The sequence below is a fragment of the Rhinatrema bivittatum genome, chromosome 3 (assembly GCF_901001135.1).
Source record: "Rhinatrema bivittatum chromosome 3, aRhiBiv1.1, whole genome shotgun sequence".
Taxonomy (NCBI): Eukaryota; Metazoa; Chordata; class Amphibia; order Gymnophiona; family Rhinatrematidae; genus Rhinatrema; species Rhinatrema bivittatum.
The window spans coordinates 57,869,838-57,892,866 of NC_042617.1; the positions used below are offsets into that span (position 1 = coordinate 57,869,838).

Below are 23,029 nucleotides of genomic sequence, written 5' to 3' on the forward strand. Positions count from 1 at the left end.
TCAGCACTGTAAGCTACCGCCGCCTCCAGGCAACCCGTTTGCACCGCCTCACTCGCAAAAAGGGATGCTGCTGCTTGCAAATCCTGCACCCAGCGGAGACTGGCTCATAGCGCAAAACTGCTGCACATAGCGGCCCGGACCCCTAGGGCGGAAACCTCAAAAATCTTTTTAAGTTGCAACTCCAATTTGCGATCCTGCAAATCCTTCAGGGCAGTGGCTCCTGTTACCGGGATGGTGGTTTTTTTCTTGGACACTGCCGAGACCGCGGCATCCACCTTAGGGATCTTAAGGAGGTCCAGCGCATCCCCCCGGAAGCGGGTATAACTTGTCCATAGCCCGACTTACCTTTAAACCAAGATCTGGAGTATCCCACTCCTTAAACAAAAGATCCGTAACTAACATACGAAACAGAAAGGATCGAGCTGGACCCCTGAGCCCTTCCATCACTGGATCCAGAGCCCCAAACCGTGAGTCCTCCGGAGGAACATCAATGCCCAGTTTCTCCAGAATGGCCGGGATAAGTGGACTTAGTTCATCCCTTCTGAATAGGCGGACCACTTTGGGATCATCGCTCTCCACTAGAGGCGCACCCACTGGCTTGGCCGGCTAGAGCTGGTAATCCTGATCCGCATCCGGTCCCTCACCAGGGGCTTGCAGAGGAGACTCCCCTTCATCCGCACCATCCGTATCTGAACTGTCTACTGGACCGGAAAGGGACCGGAGAGGGCATTTGGCCTTGGGGGCTTCTATACCACTGTGTGACTTGGTACACTTGTGGAGTGATGAGGCTCCTGTCCTAGCCCCCAGTGACGCCGGGACCTCACGGGGTACCTTAGTACCCTGGCTCTTTGCTGCTTTCCATGCTTTGAAGGCTTTATGCAGCAACAAAACAAAATTGGAGGAGAACGAGGAAGAAGACTCATCCAAGTCTTTCCCCCATTCCTCCTCTGAGGAAGAGATCTGAGCTGCCTGCAAGTTGCCCCCCCCCTCCCCAGGGGCAGCAGGATGCGGTGAAAGAGGTGGCGGGGTGATCCCCTCCCCCGGGGCAGCCTTCTACTCCCTGAATATTCGCAGTAAGGCTTCAGTACCTGCACTGAGGAGAAAAGGGTCCTGAGGCTGCTGCAGCAATTCTGTCCTCCCAGGGTCCCTGCGTGCTCTAGAGCTTCTGCGATGCGATTTTGCCGGAATCGGCTTCCCCGAAGAGCCTTCCCCTCCCGACAAGCAACCGGTACAAACTCTGACCCGCAGGCCGCACCATGATCCCCGAGCTAAATTAGGATCGGGGCCCGAAAAAAGAATCAGAGCGACCAAGACAAACCCCTGGGAGCTCGTAGGAGCTGAAAAGGACATAGAAAACTGCGTCGGAAGAAGGAGGGCCGAAAGAGCCCGCTAGGCCGGCTCAGAAATTAAATCACCTCAGCGGTTTTTTTTTTCCTGTGTGCAGATCTTCAGAGGGTGTGTGAACCAGGCTCCCTGGTATCACCCTCAGCCGCGGGCAGTTACAGGGCTCCCAATCCTCTGCAACCAGGGGGGGGATGGTCCCACCAGGACCTAGCAACCCCTGGGAGGCTTAAAGAGATATCTTCTCTCTTTTTTTTTTTTGGGTTTTTTGGTTTTTTTTACTAAATCCTTGTCTTTTTAAGATTCCCGAAGGAACGAATACCAACAAACTAAAAACCTAACACCAAACCCAGACTAAAGGTTTTGCACCTCCACCATCTGCTGGAAACAGAAATACTGACAGACTCTAGGTGGCACCTCAGGGGTATAGGACGGAGTCCAACTTCTCTGTCTCCATCTGCAGGAGGGGAGGCAAAACCCAGGAGTCTGGACTGATCCAGGTACGTACTGGGAAACATGACAATCTTTAAAAAATGAATTTAAAATGCAATACAGAAAAAAGTTATTACTTAAAGATGCAGAGTTCTAAATATTTTTCAGCAGAATTTCCCTAGAAGTACATTGTAAGAATGTCCCTTCCACCATCTCTCCCTGGCCAGTCTCCTTTCACTTTACCTTCTTAGGACCCCCAACTCTTCCATCCTTCACTATCTTTCCCCTTCCCCACTAGGCTCAACCCAATCCACTTTATCTCCACTCCCAGAGTTTGGCCCCTCTCTCAGTGCTGCCCTTCTCAAAGACTCCCTCTGTCCCCCCTCGCTCTCACACACACAGGCTCCCTCTCTCTTGTGCAAATACATACCCCCCCCCCTTATACAGACTCCCTCTCTCTCTCATGCATACACCCTCACATAGTCTACCTATCTCTCTCTCACCCCTGCACATTGGCTCCCTCTCTCTCACACACATCCCGTCACATAAGCTCATTTTCTCATAAACAAGCACCCTCACTCCCTCACATACACACACTCCCTTTTTCACACACACCAGCTCCCAATCTCTCACACATATACACATCCCTTCACAATCTCCTCATATAGACTCCCTCTTTCTGGCACACACACACACACACACACCCTCACTCATGCTCTCTCACACACACAAAACACCTCTACACACAGCCTTGCAGTCTCTCAGACAAACAACCTCTACACACACACAGACTCACTCTCACTGGGACCTGCACCATCTTCACCGCACGCAGGATGCGCTCCATTTGCGACATGCCGGGGCCTTCTCCCTCTTTGCTGTGATGTGGCATGCCAGGGCATGCTCCTTCGCCACAGTGGGATGGGGTCTGTTCGCGGAACGCCAGGGCCTAGTCCAAATTCTGTACAGAAAATGGAAATTCTGCACTCCACTGTAGCGCAGAATTCCCTCAGGAGTACTTACTGTGTCGGAAGTGTCTTCCTCCAAAGAGCACTGCTCCTCCTCCTGAGATTTTGAGGGCATGCTGGGATCAGATACTTTCACTGACCAGTCCCCCTCTCTGGTATGCTTGTGAAATTAGGCAACACTTTGGGAGAGAGGGCATCCCACAGACATTTAGGGGACCTACCTCTACCCTCCATCGGCCCCTAGTTAGGGAATCCCGATGCATTACTAATACGAATCCCAGCAAGAACCCCATAGTGTGAACTCTCAATGGGCTCCCTACTGCGTCTAGCCCAGAACCCTATGCTGAGAGCCACTACCTGACTTCAGCCTGTTCTCCAGGCTCCCTCTCTGCCTGGGACATTGCCAGGCTTGGCTATTCAGGAGGCAGCAGCAACTCCTCCCCCTGAGCACCAGGAGGCAAGGCAGCTACTGACCCATCCCTCTCCCTCGGCCCATCCTCTATACAGATGAGTTCCTCATCAGACCTATTTGAGGTGGACAGACCAAGTGCTCCATCACCTGCCAGGCACAAAGACCTGACCACACTAGGGACTCTCTCCATCCCTCAGGACATGCACCTGCTGCATACTCCTGGCTTACTCTTTCCCTCCCTAATTAGCACAAAGCTCAGCATGCTGTCTTTGGCACCTTGCTTCCTTCCCCAACCTCCTCCAGTATGCCTTATGGTAACTCACCATCCTCCGGGGGCTGCTGCAACTACTTGAGCATGGCAGGTTTAGCAAACTGAGTTTCCATGCCCCAGTGTTGCTGTGTACTGCTTCCTTCTCTTTGTTTTTTTTTTTTTGCAGCAACTTTAAGCCTTTTGCAAAGAGCCCAAGAAGAAGAGTAGAAAGGCACTGGAAGGAAAGAGGGGGGGGGGGGGGGTGGCGATGAAAGCGAGAGCTAAAAGGATAGAGACACAGCTTGAGCTTCCCTGAAACAAATCTTTAAGAAGGCTGGGTCTTCTAAGGATCATCTGCTCTCTAGGGAATAGGAGTCCACCTAGGGGGAATCCTTAGTCCCTAGGGAAACAGGGATCCAACCCTAGAAGCCTCAACCAGGACAATACCTGGGGAGGTTCCTAGTCAGGGGTAATGCTCTACCAGGCCGGGATGCACCCCAGCTCTGGGAGAAAGTCTGTCTACACTTGGCCGCAGCTTGCCAGAGACTATGGGTAAGGGTCCATGGCCATTCTTCCTTTATGACCAAGAATGAGGTCATCAAGGGGGCATGCCCTCTGCCTATGACGGCTGAGTAGCAGGAAGAATCCGGAGGGTAATGAACTGGTCTCATTCATAGGAGCTGCACCTGTTGACAGAAAAACATACCTTCGTCTGAGCTGTACTCTTAGAATTTGTTGTGATCATCTGAATTTCTTCTTCTTTAAGTTCCCTGTTGACATGTTGGTTAAATGGATCTAAGTAAATATATAAAACACTGGTCTGTAGTCATTTGACACACTGAGGCAAGCCAAAATGATTCAGGTTTGACTTCCATTAGTACCTTGTACTCACTCCCCGACATCTGCCATTTTCTCCTGTGCAATAGATGCTACAGCATCTATGTGCCTCTAAAAGCTGTTTAATTGGTATTCCATTTGACAGGTTTAAGCCCAAATCTCCCCCCCCCCTCCACTGCTGGAATCTATTTAAAAATTCTGGCTGGATGCAACTTAAAGTTTAGGACTGAACGATTTATGCTATTCATTTTTCGGATTCCAGATTTTTGCAAGCTACAGCATTACCGTACTTATTTTAATCAAGTCCCAGTTTTTAGGTGAGATTTTATAGGGAATTTTGATGCTCACAGATGGCTGGCCAGTAGGTTTTAGATTTAGATGGGTCCTGAATTAGCTCACTTTCAATGGGGGTTGCATTCATTCTGTGCTTCAGCAGAGCAGTGATTTTAGCATGTCTGCCCAACTGTGGTCATGGTGACATCGCTACTGCTCTGCTGTCGCCACAAGATGAATATTATTGGCATCTGTAAGGAATCCTCTCCCAGATATACTACCCTACCACTTACTAGGACTTAAAAGTCACTGCTTAGCAGGCAGGCCCTTTCACATAATCAATAAACTGCTTTGAATTATGCATACAGAGCTTCCCATTTAAAATAAATATCATTAAAAGTTAACCTACCCTCACCCTTAAAAAAATATATTCATGCGAGAGGCTTAAATACATTATCAAGCAGATAATTTGCACTAATTTCTGGTATTCTCATACAGTATACTTCAAGGCTTTTGGCCTTGGGCAGAAAACGAGGAAACCATTAAAATATCAATTTAAGGAGGCTGACTTATGCCATGAGAGCAGCCCCGATGCCATGTGGAAGACCCAAGTTCAATTCTGGCAGCAGCTTCTGGTCCTTGGGCCGACAGGTGCTGAACACGCTGCACAGATAGCATTCAGACCCTAAGCAGGGATTCATGGCTATTACGGAAACCTTCTGGCTGGCTCCAGAGGGCACCATGGTTCAAGCCTCTCAAGCAAAGGCCTGTTGCTGGGCTAGATGAAAAGGGAGAGGAAGGGAATGGAACTAAAGACAACCCCTCAAGAGCTGCAGATGCAGGCTTATGGCATCATAACCTGAGCTGGAATAGTCTAAAGGCCTATCTGCACTTTATTCAAAATGGATGTATATATTCCCAATGTATCCAAAATGCTATACAATTCCCACGACAATCACGCATTGCTCGTTCCTATTTACCGAGGGTTCATCCTTGTTTGACTTACTGCGGCCTTGTAGGCAAAATCAGAGAGGCAGGCTGGCTTCGTTCTCCCTTTTTAGTATGGCAACAAGCCTGAAACACTAAAAAGAGTTCACACGTGCTCCTTTCCCAGACATGCTTGCACAAGTGCAGATGAAAATGACTTCCCCCAAGAGAAAATCCAACAAATGGAAAGGGAAAAAAACAAACAAAAAAAAAACAAAAAAACTTAGCTCACCCTCCACCTCATGCACAGAGGAACCTCTTCCCTTCTCATCTGCACCACGGTCTTCGCTCTCAGCCTCCAGGAAATTAGTTTCCAGGCTAAACTGCGACTCGTGCTTCACGTCTGTAAACTCCTCTGCCGTTTCAGGTGCTGGGCCGCCAGACATGCTGGCTTCGTCACGGCCATCAGTAGTCATCGTTTTACCATCTGACAAACATTTTCAAAAAAGTTACAGCAAGTGGGTGTTATTGAACAAGTTAATTCTGGTTATTTTCTAGTTAATATTTTTTCCAATAGATTACTTCACACACAGGATGTAAACTTCTTTGGGCTGAACTTGTTTCAAGGAAGGCAGTAACAAATAAAAAAAAAAAATTAAGAATTTGAGCAATTCCATATAATGTTTTACTACAGAGTACCGGGTTTCTCTCTTTCAATACATATTTTACAGCAATTTTCAAATTAAAGTTAAGTAAATCTTTTTTCCCTAGCCTGGTAATTTCCTCATGCTTCTGTGGGCTTACAGCTGAACTGGAATTGGCCTCTACTGGGCTACAGCACCATGAGTTGAGTTTTCATTCTCAACTCTCAGCGTTCTCACCCATGACCTTAGCTCAGTCATCACAGTGACAGTCTTTGGCTGGATGTCACCGCTCCCTCTAGAACCTGGGGGCCCATGGGTACTCTCCGTCTGGGCAATGGTGTGCAACGGCTGACTCCCTCCCACCAGGGGCTGTGATTGCTACCTCCACAGTGCCCCGAACCCCAGGGCCCAGTAACTGAACTTGGCATGATGAAGAACACTTTCAGTTTTTCAGACTTCTCCTGCTGCTGAGAGCAAGAAATGGTTACTGATGAGAAGAAAAGCGAACCTCACCCTCCACTTCGGAGGTCCCTTCACTTTCTGCATCTCCGTCGCCCTGAGTGTCTTCGCTGCTTGCTACCGACTCCTCATTGTCACCTTCCTCAAGAGCATCTTCTTCACCCTCATCTTCCTCTTCATCCTCATCTTCCTCAGATACAGATTTTAATGTGCCCAGCAGCTTATGATAAACCGAGATCTGTTCTGGTTCACTCTCTGCATCACTCTCTGCACTGGACTGATCTGAGCTGTCAGGCTAAAAAGAAAAAGTAATTGCATTATGTGGAGAATTCTGCTGTGCCACTTTTAAAAAATATAGAACCTGGTCTCATATTTTACACACACACAGTCAGCAACCAGTTCTTCATTCCATTCAATAGATGTAGTCTTGCTTTTTAAAATGTTGTGTGTAATTACCTCTTTTCATACCTGACTCTACAACACATCCATCGCACTAGGAATAGAGATAGTGGCAACCATGCCAGACACATTTAAAACAGAACCAAACTATTTAATTTTAACTTTTACATCTAGCATTTTCAGAAAAACACAAGCCTCAACATTGATAGTAGCACTTGCAAAGGAGTTAGCCATTCGCCTTTCAGTCATTTTCCGGGTGCAATTTTGATCTTTTGTTTAGCTTTACCAAAAGGGACCTCTGCTAGGCAGACCTGAGCTCCAATGTCTATCCACCATGGCTTGCCAGATCCAAATGAGTTACGTGGCTAAATGCTGCTGGCTTTTGCGTGGTGATAATAAAACTGAGAATCACTGGCTTTCCTTCTAGCTCTTAGTCAGACAGGAAACCTGAATCACACAGAAAAGGTCCAAGAGCAAAGCACAAGGGGAGGTGAGAGAGAAAGAAAGACATGAAAACATTTAGCCCATGGACATCTGGAGATTGATAGAACTCAGCCTGCATAGAGTACACTGAAAACCAAAATGCCAAAAATACCTTTATATATAATTATTACAAAATAGCAACTGCCACATGTACCTCTATACCCCACTCCAGAATGCTCCTATGATGCCCCTCCCCCGGGGAGGTGTAAAAGTGTACAAATGAACTGGTATTTTATACACTGTGCAGCTCCCGCCACGCAGTTTCTAAAATATAAACTGCATTAGTTACGTCTGCAAATGTTGTACTGTGGAGAGGTTTGAAAGTTAAGTTTGCACTTGATGCAATGAAGAGCTAAGTGATTTGCCAAGGAGCAGGATTTGAACCCTGGCTTCCCTGCTTCTCAGTCCACCACTGTAACCACTAGGCTACTGCTATGTGAAAATTTCCCCCTCTCAATGTGGCTAAAAGCATGTGCAGTGCTTGACAGTGCATGTAATTTTACCTGCATTGGGTGGAGGCGTTCTTGGGGAATGTTTAGGCTGGGGGAGGAAAAATGATGTGCGTTTTCAAACCTATTCACACACTTTTACTGAAAAGTTCTACCCACACAAAAAGTAAGTGCAATACTTTGTACCCATGGCACTTTTCAAAGTGAAAGTCCTTGCCTTCTTCTCCTTTGAAAATTGGTGCAAAGACCATTGGTTAAAAAGTACATGTGAACTTTGCATCAATATGGGCAGTTTGAATATTGTTCTTTTATGTTTTGTTTTTTTTTTTAACTCAAAAGTTTCCACCTGCTCCTTTGGGTTTCCAACTCAGCTGAAATTGGGTCTGGGATCTGGTTACCATTATTTCTTCATTTGCAACTACCAGGGGATTTATTCTTTTTTTAAATAACCCCTTGTTTCCCCCACTCCCCCTGCAGCCAACATTCAATAGAGTAAAACCCATCCGAGTGGTTCTGAATAAAGGCTCATGGTACCAGGATCTGAGCCCTTGTTCCAATTCAGCTAGAGACCCAAAAGCAATAGAAGAGAACTGCTGGATCAAAAAAAGGAAAATAATCAAATCATCTCCCATTCTTCTTCCACGTCTCACCATCTCTCCAATGTCAGGCATAATTCTGCATTTTTCCTACTTTTCCTTGTAAAACATCCATCCATTCACTTCTAACCATTCCCTCAGTTCAATTGGCATGGATCCATTTCCTGCATTCACATCCTTGAATTGATTTTTGACCATTCTCCAGAACAAATATATATGATCAACCACTTCATATTGAGATGTGAGGATATTTGGATTTGTAACGCCAAGAAACTCCAGGATTACAAAATGCATAAACACCTCAGTAACACACATCACAAAATACAAGGACACTCCAACCACAACATCCCCCCATGTGGAAGCATCTAAAATAAAAGTGAGTTTTTAATATTCTTAAGAAAAAGCTTCCAGAAATAAAGATTTTAGATTCTTCCAAAACAAAACATAGTCAGACATTATCTGCAGATCCATTAGCAGGTCATTCCAAAGGATGGGTCCTATTAATGAAAAAGATCTACTTCTGGTCTCTTGAAGACTCACCATTTTTACTGAAAACTACCAGAAGTCACTTTATCTTGGATTGGAGGCTCCATTCTGGTCGATCATATATTTGACAAGCCGCCCAGGGGGCTGCCTGCGCCCACAACCCCTCCGGAACTGTTTAACCCTTACAGAGATAAGTTGAGAAAATGGTTTCCTTCAAACAGGAGAAACATGGCTTTGGAAGCCTTATTTCCCTTCTTTACTCCACTGAACAGGACAAATAGAAGATTTGACCACTGAAAGTTACTACTGACCATAAGACAACACAACTTTGTCTGGCAAAATCTAATAAGCTTAGCTCCTTCGCATGTGTCATATCTGACGCCAAGTTAGGGAAGGCCGGAAGCTCCACCATCCCGTTGAGAGGAAAGGAAGAGATGACCATCAGTAAAAAGGAACCTTCTGCAACAAAATCCCACCGTTCGCAATCCACAGAAAAGAGCTCTACATGACAAAGCTTGAAGCTCTGAAAACCGCCTGGCTGAATGAATTGCTACCAAAGAAGATTGTCTTCAAGGCATCTTTGAAAGACACCTGTCTTATTGGCTCAAAGGGAGGACCACACCGAACCCGAAGCACCAGATAAAGGTTCCATGACAGACATATCCTATGGACCGGCAGGCACAAAAGCTTTGCTCCCTAAGACAACAAATGATGTCCTAATGGGAAGCCAACTGCATCCCTTGTAGCTTGCCATGAAAACATCCTAAGGCTGCTACCTGTACATGAAGCGAACTGTAGGCCAGTCCCTTTGCCAAAGTCCATTTGCAAAAAGGCTAAGACTTGAGAAATATCCACTCGTAAGGGCTTTAGGCCTTCTGCCAAAAATCACAACTCAAACACTTTCCACCCTCGGATATACACCAGAGAAGTGGCTGGTCTCCTAGCCTGAAGCAAAGTAGCAATCACCGGCTCCAAGTACCCCTTTAAATGTAACTGTCACCTTTCAAAAGCCAAGCTGTGAGACAAAGGCAATCTGTCTGATTCAAAGAGATTGGTTCATCTGAAGGGGTTGCTGCGACAAGGACCCATCAGATGGGACAGTCTATTGCTAGATGAACTAGATCCTCAAAAAACGGACAGTGCGGCCACTCTGGCGCTATGAGGATCACCAGTCCAGGATGCTACTCTATGCGATGCAACACACGCCCTACAAGGGAAACACATACAGAAGGAGTCTTGTTGGGCAAGGCTGGACTACAGCGTCAATTCCCTCAGATCTGACCTCCCCTCCAGCGCATGAAAAACCATCTTGCCAGTCCCTCACAACATCAGAAGGTCCAGGTGGGGAAGCCCTCACCTGGTCCTAAGGATGGCTAAAGCCTCTGCAGCAACTCCCACTCCCCCGGATATAGCTGATGCCGGCTGAGATAATCCACCTGCACATTGTCCACTCCAGGTACGTGAGCCTCAGCTAATCCTGCTAGATGTTTCTCAGGCCTGAGAAATTGCTCCTGGGTCTCCAGAGCCACAAGCTGGCTCCTTGTCCTGCCTTGATGATTGATATATGCCACCTCACAAAACGTTTCAAATAAATCCAATCTATACAAGCAATGAATATATACAAAACCATATAATCTTGCTCATACTATAGAGATATCTATTCAAAAATAGACTATGTGGATATTTATATAGTATCTCAAAGTGACCATCATATACCTCGGGTTGTTAATCAATCATGACTATAACGAATCCGGAATGAGGCTTAAAGGTAATGAATCTCCAACTTCTGGTCCTGTACATCCTTTTGCGCAGCTGACCCTGCCACCAGCATGGTCGTCTTTCTGGTAAACGCTAATACCTCTGCAATTACCTTAGGAAGCCCCAAGAGCTCCAAGGTCTCCTCTGGCAAGGAATACAACTTAGCTATTGCCCTGGCTACTTCAAGGTCCACTTCAGGAGTATCCCACTCCCGGACAACTTCTTCGGTAAAGAGAAAGTCTTTGGTGGCTCATGCAGTCCATCCAGGACTGGGTCCACTCCTTCATTGCTCGAATCCTCCTGTGTGATTGTGATCCCTAGCTCATCCAAGACATAGGAAAGAAGAGGATGCAGTTCCTCCTTTTGGAATAAGCACACCACCCTAGGATCATCTCCTTCCGTGACGGGAACCTCTTCTGGATCCAATAACTCCTTATCTATATCAGGTACCCCTTCCGCCAGCGCGTCTGCAAGATTGTCTAGAATATCTTCTGGATCATCCCCCAGATCATCCTGTCCCATATCCGAATCATCCAAGGCCTCCTCTTCTTTTGATGGCCATCCAAGCCCCAGGAGATGAAGCCCTCCCTGACCTTGCTGGCGTAGCCAGTCTAGGCTTCTTAGCCAGTTAGTGGGACTTCTGGGAGGACAGACGCTTGCTCCCTGCTCCCTTGTTGTCAAATAGATTTTATGGAGCAGCAAGACAAAAATCAGAGGAAACCCTCTCTGAAGCACTGGATTCGTCACCCAGCATATCCTCATCTGGCCCCCTGATTATAACTGCATGCTTCTTGCCATGTGGAGGCAAAATGGCCGCTGTTTCCTCAGCCCCCCAGGGCTCGCTGAAAACAGGACCTGCTGATTGGGTAACCCACTTGTAGCCTCTGCGGAGTATCCCTCCTGAGCTATGGCTGGAGCACAGCAAGGCTGCACTGTGGTACGATCACCTCACTCCACAGGCCCAGCACACTTTCCTGCGCTGAGCAGCAAGAGCCATTGCGCAATTGCTCGAGCCGCGGTCACCCAAGTATCGGGAGTACAGCTAAGAGCCGTGAGCCCTGGTAAGAGCGGGACCCTACTGGCGCGACAACACTCTCTGGTCACTGCTCCGGAACCCCAAAGCTGCCTCAGAGACAAAAGTGCCTGCTTCTCACTCCTGCTGCTTGGCTCCCGCTGTCCAATCAGCCCTGCACTGCTCTCTCAACTCTTTTTTTTTTTTTTTTTTAAAGGATCAGTACCAGCAGTAAACAAAGAACCCAATAAAAATGAAGGACATACTGTCCTGCTTTGGCTGCTGGCTGGGGGAGAGAATACCTCAGAGGCAAGGAGGGAACCAGGACCCCTGGCTTTCACCTCCTCTGGATGCAGAGAGCCAAAACTAGTCAGGGATCACAAATTCCCCCACTCGCCCTGTTCTACCTGAGAGATGGCCCACGAAGGAACCTAGCACCTCAGGGAACACCACCACTTAAAGGCCACTTCTTCTGAACTTCTCTTTCTTTTCCTTATTTTCATCATTTCTTTTTTTTCTTTGTTTAAATCTAGACCGCAGATTTGCACCTCCTACCATCTGCTGGAGACAGATAAATATTGAGGGACCACAATTGGCACTCTCGCTTAAGTAGCAGTGCCTGAAAAGTTTTTATTCTTTGCCTCCATCTGCTGGTAGGGATGCAAAACCCACTTGTCTGTACTGATCTGTGGTATGAACAGGAACCCATAAACCAGAATTTCCCAAACCTGTCCTAGAGGACCCCTATTCAATCAAGTTTTCAGGATATCCACAATGAATATACATGCAATAAAATTTGCATGCTATGGATGCACTGCATGCACATTTATACAGTCTCTATCCCACCACTACATTAGGAAATCAGCCTCAGGATAGACTATGAACCAAGCCCCTGAAATACTAATACAGTGAAATGCACACATCTCTCAAATGTATTTGCCATGAAATGCCACATGGGCCAATCTGCTTTATTGATTCAGGCTTTTCCAGCAAATGAAGCCAAGATGAATGGACACAATTCATCTACATATATAGTCTGAACTAGCCAGAACGTGATTTTAGCATAGTAAATAAAAGAACTGCTACGTAAAATGGGAAATCACTTACCAGCTCAACTACTTGAGTTCTTTCTCCCTTTTCTGAAACTCTGCAATAAAATATTAATGAAAATGTATTTAATTGACCACAGGATAGTTTTCACATACAGAAAATAAAATGAAATACAGTAATCTAGTAGCGAATTATACAAACAAAATATACTAGTCAAAAAGGTTTAAAGCAAAAAAAAAAAAAAAAAGTAAAGTAAAAGCCATGCAAATAAGATCTCTAGTGGGATACTAAGAAGACAATAACTGCAGAACTGTTTGACTGGTTGAAGAATCTAGAAACTAATTCATATAAAGATTTTATCAATGGAATCAATTTATAAGTCAGGGAAGCTTAGCATCTCCCAGAGGGTATATAACTGCATGCAGTACTCAGCAGTGCTTAGGATTTCAGCCTAAGCAAGGCAGACAAAACCTCAAGTCACTCGTTCTCCAAGAAGATCACAGAAATGAAGTATCACGTGTCTAAGATTATAGCAGGGTTTGGTTAAACATTTAAGGGACAATTTTTTTTTAGTGTGAGCCCAAGCACCTAAGATAACTAAGAAAGATATGCTTTAGATAGCTATCTTAAGGATTTATTTACTAAGATTTTTATCCCCCATTCTTTTTTTTTTTAATTGAGATTTTATTAACTTGTACATTATACGCAAGAACAACTGCAAAGACAGATATAGGACATCCATAAGATCATACAACGATATGTTCTGGTACAAATAACTTCTGTAGACTGCTGGCAGGCATGTAACAACCTTTTTGATGTTAAAATCATGTAACATACCATACTAGTATCCCTCCCTCCTCCCCCATGAGAGAAGTGTAAGATTTATAAGAGATTCCTATAAAAACAGAGCCAAAAAATAACATAAGAAAAACAAAAAAAATAAGGTGACAGAAATTAAGACAGAACGAAGAGCAGCTCACATATGCCAAATAGGATTACATAATGTAACATATCATAGTAAACTTCAGTGCACAGCTATTCTCCATATTACCAATGGTGTCCATACTTTTTCATATCTCCAAACAATATCATGTCTAACCTTTCCATAAGATGAATTCTCTCAATGCAAGAGCATATTTGCCCTTCGCTAGCTATAGATTCAGATTGCTAATATTTAGCCACTTCACACTTTGCTGCAATTAGAAATTGACCAATCAGTAGCCTCAACTGGAAGTCTTCCAAATTTAACAGAATAAACTTTGGACCTTTGGGAATTTTGCAACCCGTAATTTTCCGAATTAATTCCAAAATCATATCCCAATAGATAGTAACAATAGGACAATCCCAACAAATATGAAAATAAGAACCTATATCCCCGCATTGTCTCCAGCAAAGCTCAGTTGCCAAGGGATACAGTCTGTGAACACATACAGGAGTTAAATGCCATCTGTATAAAACCTTCTATCCATTTTCCATATTGAATGATACTTATCCCTTGCCCACCCGTAAGAAACACACCTCCCATTCCTCTTCTTCTAGCTGCATGTTCAAATCTGTTTTCCAGGCCTGAATATGAGCAATTTTCTTTGTCACCTCTCCATTCAGTAACCTCTATAATTTAGAAATACTAGCAGTCACCCTGTCTGCTCATTTGCAGAAACCCTCAAAAATCGTTTTCCCTTTAAGTAAATTCCTCACAATATCTTTGCCCTGCATAAAATGAGACACCTATTGATGTGGAAAAATGTCTTTAGCTGAAAGTGGAAAAGTCTCCTGTAACCCTGAAAAACAGATAATCCCTCTACCATCCCACAACTGCTCCAATCTACTAATACCCAATGCCTGCCAGCTATGCAGCCCTCTAGAGCTGGATCCAGGAGCAAAATCTGTCATATGGTGAAATGAAGATTTGAAAAAATAACTTCTATCCCCCGCTAAAAGTTGTTTCCATTTATCCCATAGCTCAAAAGCCAACTTGGAAAAAGGAGAGATCCCCATGAGAGATGGTCTCGCTTTCAGTGACATCCATAAATGATCCGGAATATGAATATCCTTCAAGATACTTCTTCAGCTCAACCCAGCTCTTATTTTCTTCTTGCCTACGCCAGTCAAGTACCGTACGTAGCTGGGAAGCTATGCGTACCTTAGTAAATTTGGAACTCCCAGGCCCCCTCGATTTCTCGCTTGATATAGCACTTGCCTAGATATCCTGGGTGCCTTTATTTCCAAATAAATCTAAATAGCTTCCTCTGCCATTGATGGATCTTCCCTACTGGAATTGGGATAGGAAGAGAGTTTGAAAAAGGTAGTTAAAGTGAGGTAGTAAACTCATTCTAACCACCGCAATCCTTCCTAACCAAGATATATGAAGTCTGTCCCAGCAATTAAGATTGTGTGTGATAGCCCTCTCTAAAGGTATGTAATTCATCTTAAACAACTGATCAGCTGAGGCCCCAGTTTGGACTGCTAAATACTTTACACCCTCCTTTGCCCTTCGAAATGGATAAAGATGTTTCATTTCTTTCAGAGTCTCCATGGGCTCATTAATATTTAAGAGTTCAGATTTATCTGCATTCATTTTCAAACCATACTAAATTTATCCATTTCTTGCTTTAATCCGGGTTGGAATCAGGTCTGTCAATGTGAACAGAATGTCATCTGCAATTTCTAAACCTCCTGCCCTATTATCAATCCCTGTACTGCCTCAGAGCTCCGAATCCTAATTGCCAGAGGTTCCAGCAATAAGACAAACAAAGGAGATAGGAGGCACCCTTGCCTAGGAACTGTACCCACTGGAAAACTATGAGAATATTCCCCATTGATTTTAATACAAGTCTTAGGATTCTTGTATAGTTTCTTTATCCAAGCCAAAATATTCCTCCATCCCCATTTTTCTAACACCTGAAATAAATAGGGCCAGTGAACCCTGTCAAATGCCTCCTAGCATCTACCGCCAAGAGGACCAATGGACTGAGAGTGTGTTTGGCCCACCATATCAGATTTAATACTTTTCTCACATTATCGGAGGCCAACCTCCCAGGTACAAAACCGGTTTGATCTGAGTGTTTCAAAAAAGGCGCCACTCTCTCCAGACATATCGCCCGAACTTTTGCCAGAATCTTTAAATCAATATTTAACAACAAGATAGGATGGTAGGAGCCACATAATGTAACATCTCATCCCGATTTGGCAAGAACTGTTATTCCTGCACAATTAGAATCTGGGAATAAATGCCCTTCCCCTAATAAGGAACTAAAACATATCATCCAATGATTTCACGATAGCTGGCCACAAAGATTTATAAAATTTAGCAGTGAACCCATCTAATCCAGATGCCTTCTCCCCTTTAAAGTTCTTTTATTACTTGTTCAACTTCGAACTCTGATTTCCTTATTCAAAGATTCCTGGTCTTCTTCCGTCAGCATTGGGAAAAGGAGTGCAAATACTCCACAATCTGCTCCTCAGTAATAGTATTATCATTTGCATAAAGTTCCTCATAAATTAGCGATTGATTTACCCAATTTTATGTTCATAAGTACCTTCCCTTGTCTATCCTTAATCTTTAAAACATGATGTTGTCATTCTCTCTTTCAACCACCTGGCCAAAACCCTGCTAGCTTTGTTGCTAAATTCATAATACTCTTGTTTCACCAAGTTTATTTGATGGGATATGGTGCCCAGATTAAACATATTCAGATCTGATTTAAGAGAAATGAGCCTCTCCAGTACACTTGGATCTGGAACACTTTTATGCCTTATCTCTGAGCTATCTGCCTGAGAATGTGTAAGCAATTCTACTCTCTCACATTTAACAAAAGCAGCATGTGAAATGTTCTTTCCCCTAAGTAATGTTTTCAAACAATCCCACAAAGTAACCCAGGGCACTTCCTCATTATCATTAAATTGTAAGTATTCTTGAATATCTTCCTGAAATTAGCCTATAAACCCCTGATCATTAAGCCTATCATTCAGCCTCCAGACCCATCTCTGTTTGTCAAGAAAGCCCAGAGTGACCCACACTGGAGCACGATCAGACCAAGTTATCTGGCATATACAGCATCAGTTATATGAGAAAATAAAGATTTGTCTACTAAAAAATAATCCATCCTAGAATATGTAGAGTGTGGTCTAGAAAAGAAAGAATAATCCAAGAACTTGGATGTTTCAGTCTCTACATATCTATTAAATCCCAATCTGTGATTAAACTTTTTAAACACAATCTGTGATGTTTGGTTTCAAATGTGAGCCACCAGAATTATCTAGAGAAGGATAGAGCATGAGATTAAAATCACCCCCAATAACCAAGTGGGCTTCCACGCAGACAGATAACACCTTAGATAGAGATTTAAAAAAAAAAAAAAAAAAACCCTTGTGCAATACTGGGTGCATATATATTAACCAAATTGAACATATTCCCATGCATGACAACTTTAACTATTAAAATATCGGCCCTCTGTATCGCCAATCACATACCTAACATCAGCCGCCAGATTTTTAGACAAAGGTATGCCCAGTCCGCCATATTTTATTTTGGTTGTTGAGGATGCAAGATATTGCTGTGGAATCATATTTGATACCAATAATCTCTCATATCTTTTATGGAGATGAGTTTCTTGGCAAAACAAAATATCTGCCTCTTGACCTGTTGCTTCTTTAAAGAATAATTTTCTCTTTTGGGGATAATTTAAACCCTTAACATTCAGAGATAAAATCTTTAACCCCCGCCATTTTAAAGTATTAACCATAACAAATCACAAAAGATATCCCAACAGAGCCAAAGATGAGTCATCCGTACCTTTGTAAGGTAATACTCCCACAATGGAAATGATATCACCCCACCAGAGCAAGTGCCACCCAAAAAGCTTCCTGATCTATTCTGGACAATATAATAATAAATTAATCCTCTACATAACCAGTAAAATGAATATATAAAAACTAGCATAAGACAAAAGTAAATCACCTGAATACTTGAAAAACAACCAGGACTCATGTACTAAACCCATATAGGTCAAATAACTATAAATACAGAACACCCCTCATGATCCTCAGGTTAAAGTTTCTTTGGAGGTGGAAGAACCCACCCCCCCCCCCTCCCCGCATTGCCTCCTTTCACGATTCGCTGCCACTTCGCCAGCCCCTCCTTGTGATGCAGTGGTGGGCTTCCTTTACTGCCAATGGTTTTCTAAGGCTGTAGACCCATCTCAGACACAGCCACATTGGCCTTCTCCCGTGTGCTCACCCGAAGACAAACCAAAGGGAAATAGCTAGCCATATGTTATGTACTGCTTGCGTAAAATATTGAGAACATCTTTAAATTCCCACCTCTCCTTTATAGCGGGAGGAGAGAGCTCCTGAAAGATCTGTGTCCTATGATCTCTCAACATGATGTGCCCCACTCATCTGGCTTTCTGTAGGATCTTCTCCTTGATAGAGAATTTAGGAGAGCACACTATGGATGTCACAGGAGAAATTACCTCTTGGTTGGCCCAGAGAACGATGTGCTCAACCAAATCAAATCGGTGGGAGCTCTCCTACCTCCTCATCTTGATCCAGGATTTGAGTGCAAATACTAGGTCACTATCTGTGTGCAGTCTCCGTATGCTGGTCCCTCTGGTCCTCCACAAAAGCGGAGATTCCCGCTATGGGATCTATTTTAAAGATCCTCCACATAACTTTTTCCAAGACGAGCTATATCAGATTTATATGCTGTCGAAGCCACATCATGCACTTTCAGTCATGCTTCATTCTCCTCCATTCGGCCTCCCAAATCAGTTACTTCCCTCCTCCAGAGGGGCGGGGGGAGCTGTCCGCCTCGGGTGCTAACACGGGGAGGGGTGCCATTGCCGCGGTCTCGCGGCGATGCACAAAAAGTAATGTGTTGGCTGGGTTCCTACTCCCCGCCAGCAAAAGCGAGACCCTGAAGTGCCGCCAGCCTTTCCCCGAAACTGGCGCCAGAAGAAGAGGCCCTGCTCTGCAGCCAGCCGCCGAAGAAGAGGTCTCAAATGTGTGAGAGCGAGAGATTAGCCTCTTGAGAGTGAGTGTAAGAGAGGGTGTCTGTGCGTGGGTGTGTATATGACAGTGTGCCTGTGTGGGTTTCTGTGAGAGCATGCCTATGCATGTGTACCTGTAAATATGTGTGTGTGCGTGTGTGTGTGAGAGAGGGGTTAAAGTTTTTGCTTTTTCCTCCAATTCACAACAATCTCAGGATGACTAGAAATCTAAAGTTCCCAGGTATGGAGAGCGAGAGATATTTTTTTCCTTGTTTTAATTATTAGATGTGATGTGTGTTATTTTGAAATATTTTATCATTGTGTGGTAATTCTATTCATCATCTATTTTGATATATATAATTTAGTATGGTTTTACTATTCTGATAGATTTATATTTCATGATTGTATTGGAGGAATAGTGTGTTCTGCTTTTCCATTATTGCACTGCATACAGAATCTGGCTTGTTGTGGTTTCCAGTTCAGTTTTTGTCTGCATATGTATGTGTGTGAGAGACAGAGAGGAAGCCTGTGTGTGGGTGAGAGATAGAAGAAGCATGTTTTGTGTTGTGAGAGACAGACACACACAAGCTCCCTCCATCTCTCACCAAACATGTATGTGTGTGTATGTGATACAGGGGGCATATTGTGTGTGCGCATGTTGTGCCCCCAGACTACAACAATCTTAGGCTGACAGATGCGGAGAGCGGGAGATTTTTTTAAATCCTTATTTTAATTATTGGGTGTTATTTGATGTGTCTGCTGTTTTGAAATATTTTATCGATGTTTAGGAAATCTGAAAATTATATATTTGGTGGGGGGGTGCCAAAGGAAGAATCCACCCCAGGTGCCAAATACATTTGGTACACCTCTGCCCTCCTCAGGTCAGAAACAGTGTCCAAAATATCTTTTTTAATATTCACCATTTCCTGGCGCCACACTAGGCCCACAGCTGGAAATCCTCTTTAGTAAGTGCCCCAGGGATTTGGCTTATCAGTTGGTCACTTTGTGGCCCTGAAGTGCCTTCCGACTCAGATTCCATCTTTTTCCAGCTCAGACATCTCTGCCGCCGCATTTGAGAAAGAACACTGTCGGAGGACAATTGTCCTCCTTCTCACAGACATCATGCGAAAGTACGGCTGATACACGTTTGGTGGGTTGATGTTGCTCTGATTAGTCTTAATTTAAAACGAGAATGTAAACGGATAACATGGGAGCACCAAACTCAGTCAGCCATCTGCTACAATAAATGTCACTTCCTCCAGGAGCAGTTCAGTTTGATTTTTTTTTTTTTTAATCATTCTATATCTATGGCGGGAAAAAAAAAGCTTGGTAAATCAGGTCCTTAGGCTCAACTTTAGCCACTACCTGGCTGGGTAAGTTGCAGTTGAAATTAAGCTCAAATCTAGTCTCCTAAAACAAAGGAAACTAGATTTAGGGATGCCATTTGTGTGTGCAGGTTAGCTAGCTAAGTCCTCTCACAACCCCCAGGAATGCATCCAGGGCTGCCCACTTTTTGTGAGGCTAAATCCCTCTTCTCCATGTTTTCTCCATGCACTGGCCACGCTTAATGCCTGGTGATATTTTCACTCCACAGGATCCGGTTGGATAACGCCTTAGTTAGCCGGCTAGATTCCACCAGTGCATGACGGACTTAAAAGTTCAAGAGGTTGGGCTGTTGTGAAGAGAAAGTATAAGTAGGGTTGGCAACCGGCTTCAGAAATTCAGGACAGGGCTGATCCAAAACACTTGTAGTCTTATTTTCTTTGAGAGAAAATAATAGGGAAATAAGAACAAATCCCTGCATGCAATGGGGTAAAACCATCTTAGATCAACAAGTCTGAGGCCCTACATACAAGTTCAATTTTCAGGATAAGAGGGAATCTCGCGTGATACTTTAACACTGACTAGCTACTGATGGTGGGGACCGCAGCCAGGGGGGGGGAACTGCGATGAAGGAAGGCCATTAGCATCTCAGCTTTTCATCCTGTCACAAAAAGTGAACACAGCTTAAACTAATTAAAGCTCAAAGTCCATGAATTGAAAATAGAATAGCCACATTTTTAAAATGTATAATTACTTACATTACTCAAATCTTTACCACTTGTAAAAGGTTTATTTAAAAGTGTGTAATGTTAGAGGTAAAGATGGGCTTTGGGAAAGGCATGCACTTATAATGAAATAAAAGATCAGGTCTCACATGATAGAGTTTACAGTTGTGCCTTAAATGATAATCAGCCATTAAAAAAAAAAGGTATATACCCAAGTGATATTGTAAGATAAATGCTGACCAATAATGAGATTACAACACCATTTCCTCCTACATAAGAACATAAGTTATACCAGACTGCGTCGGACCAAGGGTCCCATCAAGCCCAGTATCCTGTCTCCAACAGTGTCCAGTCAAGTCACAAGTACCTGGCACGTACCCAAACATTAAATAGATCCCATGCTACGAATGCTAGCATCAAGCAGTGCCTATTCCCTATTGATTAATAGCAGTTTATGGACTTCTCCAAGAACTTACCCAAACCTTTTTTTTAAACCCAGCTACACTAGCTGCCTTAATCACATCCTCTGACAACGAATTCCAGAGCTTAATTGTGCATTAAGTAAAAAAGGAAGTTTCTTATAGAAACATAGAAATGATGGCAGAAATGGACCAAAATGATCCACCCAGTCTGCCCAGCAAGCTTATGCCAGTATCTGCTGCACTGTGCAGGTTACCCCCATGCTTATCAGTTTACCAGACCGTAAAAGTCAGGGCCCGCAGATGCCATTTGAGTCCAATTTCCCTTAACCGTTGCCATGAAAGCAGATCAATCTTGGAGTTGCTTCAAAATGATCAGGCTTAACGATTAAGGGTCGCAAGCGCTGCATCAGTTAGTTACCCCCACATTTATTTGTTCCTCAAACCGTAAAAGTCAGGGCCCTTGTTGGTTGCTGTCTGAATCCAATTCTCCTTTTCTCACTGCTGTTGAAGCAGAGAGCAACGATGGAGTTGCATTAACAGTAACAAGGTTTAATTGTGAAGGGTAGCAACTGCCACACCAGCAAGTTACCCCTCTTACCCGCACTCTTCTTTATTTCCAACCTCTAGCCTTTGGGGATCGCCACAGTGTTTATCCCATGCCCCTTTGAATTCTTTGACTGTTTTCGTCTTCACCACCTCTTCTGGAAGGGCAGTCCAAGCATCCACCACCCTTTCCGTGAAGAAATTTTTCCTGACACTGGTTCTGAGTTGTCTTTCCTGGAGTTTCATTTCATGACCCCTAGTTCTACTGATTGCTTTCCAGCAGTAAAGGTTTGATGATTGTGCATCATCAAAACCTTTCAGATATCTGAAGGTCTGTATCTTATCTCCCCTGCACCTCCTTTCTTCCAGGGTACACATATTCAGATCCTTCAGCCTCTCCTCATAAGTCTTCCAATGCTGACCCCTCACCATTTTGGTCACTCTTCTTTGGACCACCTCTATCCTGTCTTTATCCTTTTTGAGATACGGGTACCAGTATTGAATACGGTACTCCAGGTAAGGCCTCATCAAGAACCTGTACAAGGGCATTATCACCTCTTGTTTCTTACTGGTTATTCTTCTCTATGTAGCCCAGCATTCTTCTGGCTTTAGCTATCATCTTGTCACATTGCTTCACCATCTTCAGATCATCAGACGCTATCACACCAAGGTCACTCTCCCAGTCTGTGCACATTAGATTTTCTCCCCCATCACATAAAGCTCCTTTGGATTACTGCAATCCAGGTACATGACTCTGCACTTCTTTGCACTGAATCCCAGCTGCCAAATCTTTGACCACTCCAAGTTCTCTTAAATCAACTTTTATCCTCTCTACTCCTTCAGGACCAACAAGTTAATGCAAATCGGTTATTTACTCTCTTAGATAACAGAAAGACCAGGGGGCACTCCTTGATGTTAGCAAGTAGCTCATTTAAAAGAAATCTAAGAAAATTATTTTTACTCAGCGCATAGTTAAGCTCTAGAATTCACTGCCAGGTGATGTGGTTTCAGAAATTAGTGTTACTGGGTTAAAAAAAAAAAGGTTTGGATAAGTTCCTAGAGGTTAAATCTATCAACTGCTATTACAGTAATTAATAAGCAATAGTAGCTTGTGATCTATCTAAATGTTTGTGTACTTGCCAGGTATTTGTGACTTGGATTGGCCACTGTTAGAAACAGGATACTGGGCTTGATAGATCCTTGCTCTGACCCAGTATGGCACTTCTTATGTTCAGATGTGTCCACTCTGTTGC

At 44.0% G+C, this 23,029-nt stretch overlaps 1 protein-coding gene across 1 annotated transcript in view; it reads right to left on the reverse strand.

Annotated features, from left to right (window-relative positions):
• Positions 1 to 23,029, reverse strand: part of UTP25 (UTP25 small subunit processor component) — a 66,875-nt gene that overhangs the window by 37,520 nt on the left and 6,326 nt on the right. The window contains exons 2-5 of the mRNA XM_029593291.1: positions 12,831 to 12,870; positions 6,595 to 6,835; positions 5,730 to 5,924; positions 4,107 to 4,195 (exon numbers count right to left, since the gene is read on the reverse strand). Of these exons, the coding sequence (XP_029449151.1) occupies positions 4,107 to 4,195; positions 5,730 to 5,924; positions 6,595 to 6,835; positions 12,831 to 12,870 (565 nt within the window). The remainder of the gene's footprint in view (positions 1 to 4,106; positions 4,196 to 5,729; positions 5,925 to 6,594; positions 6,836 to 12,830; positions 12,871 to 23,029) is intronic.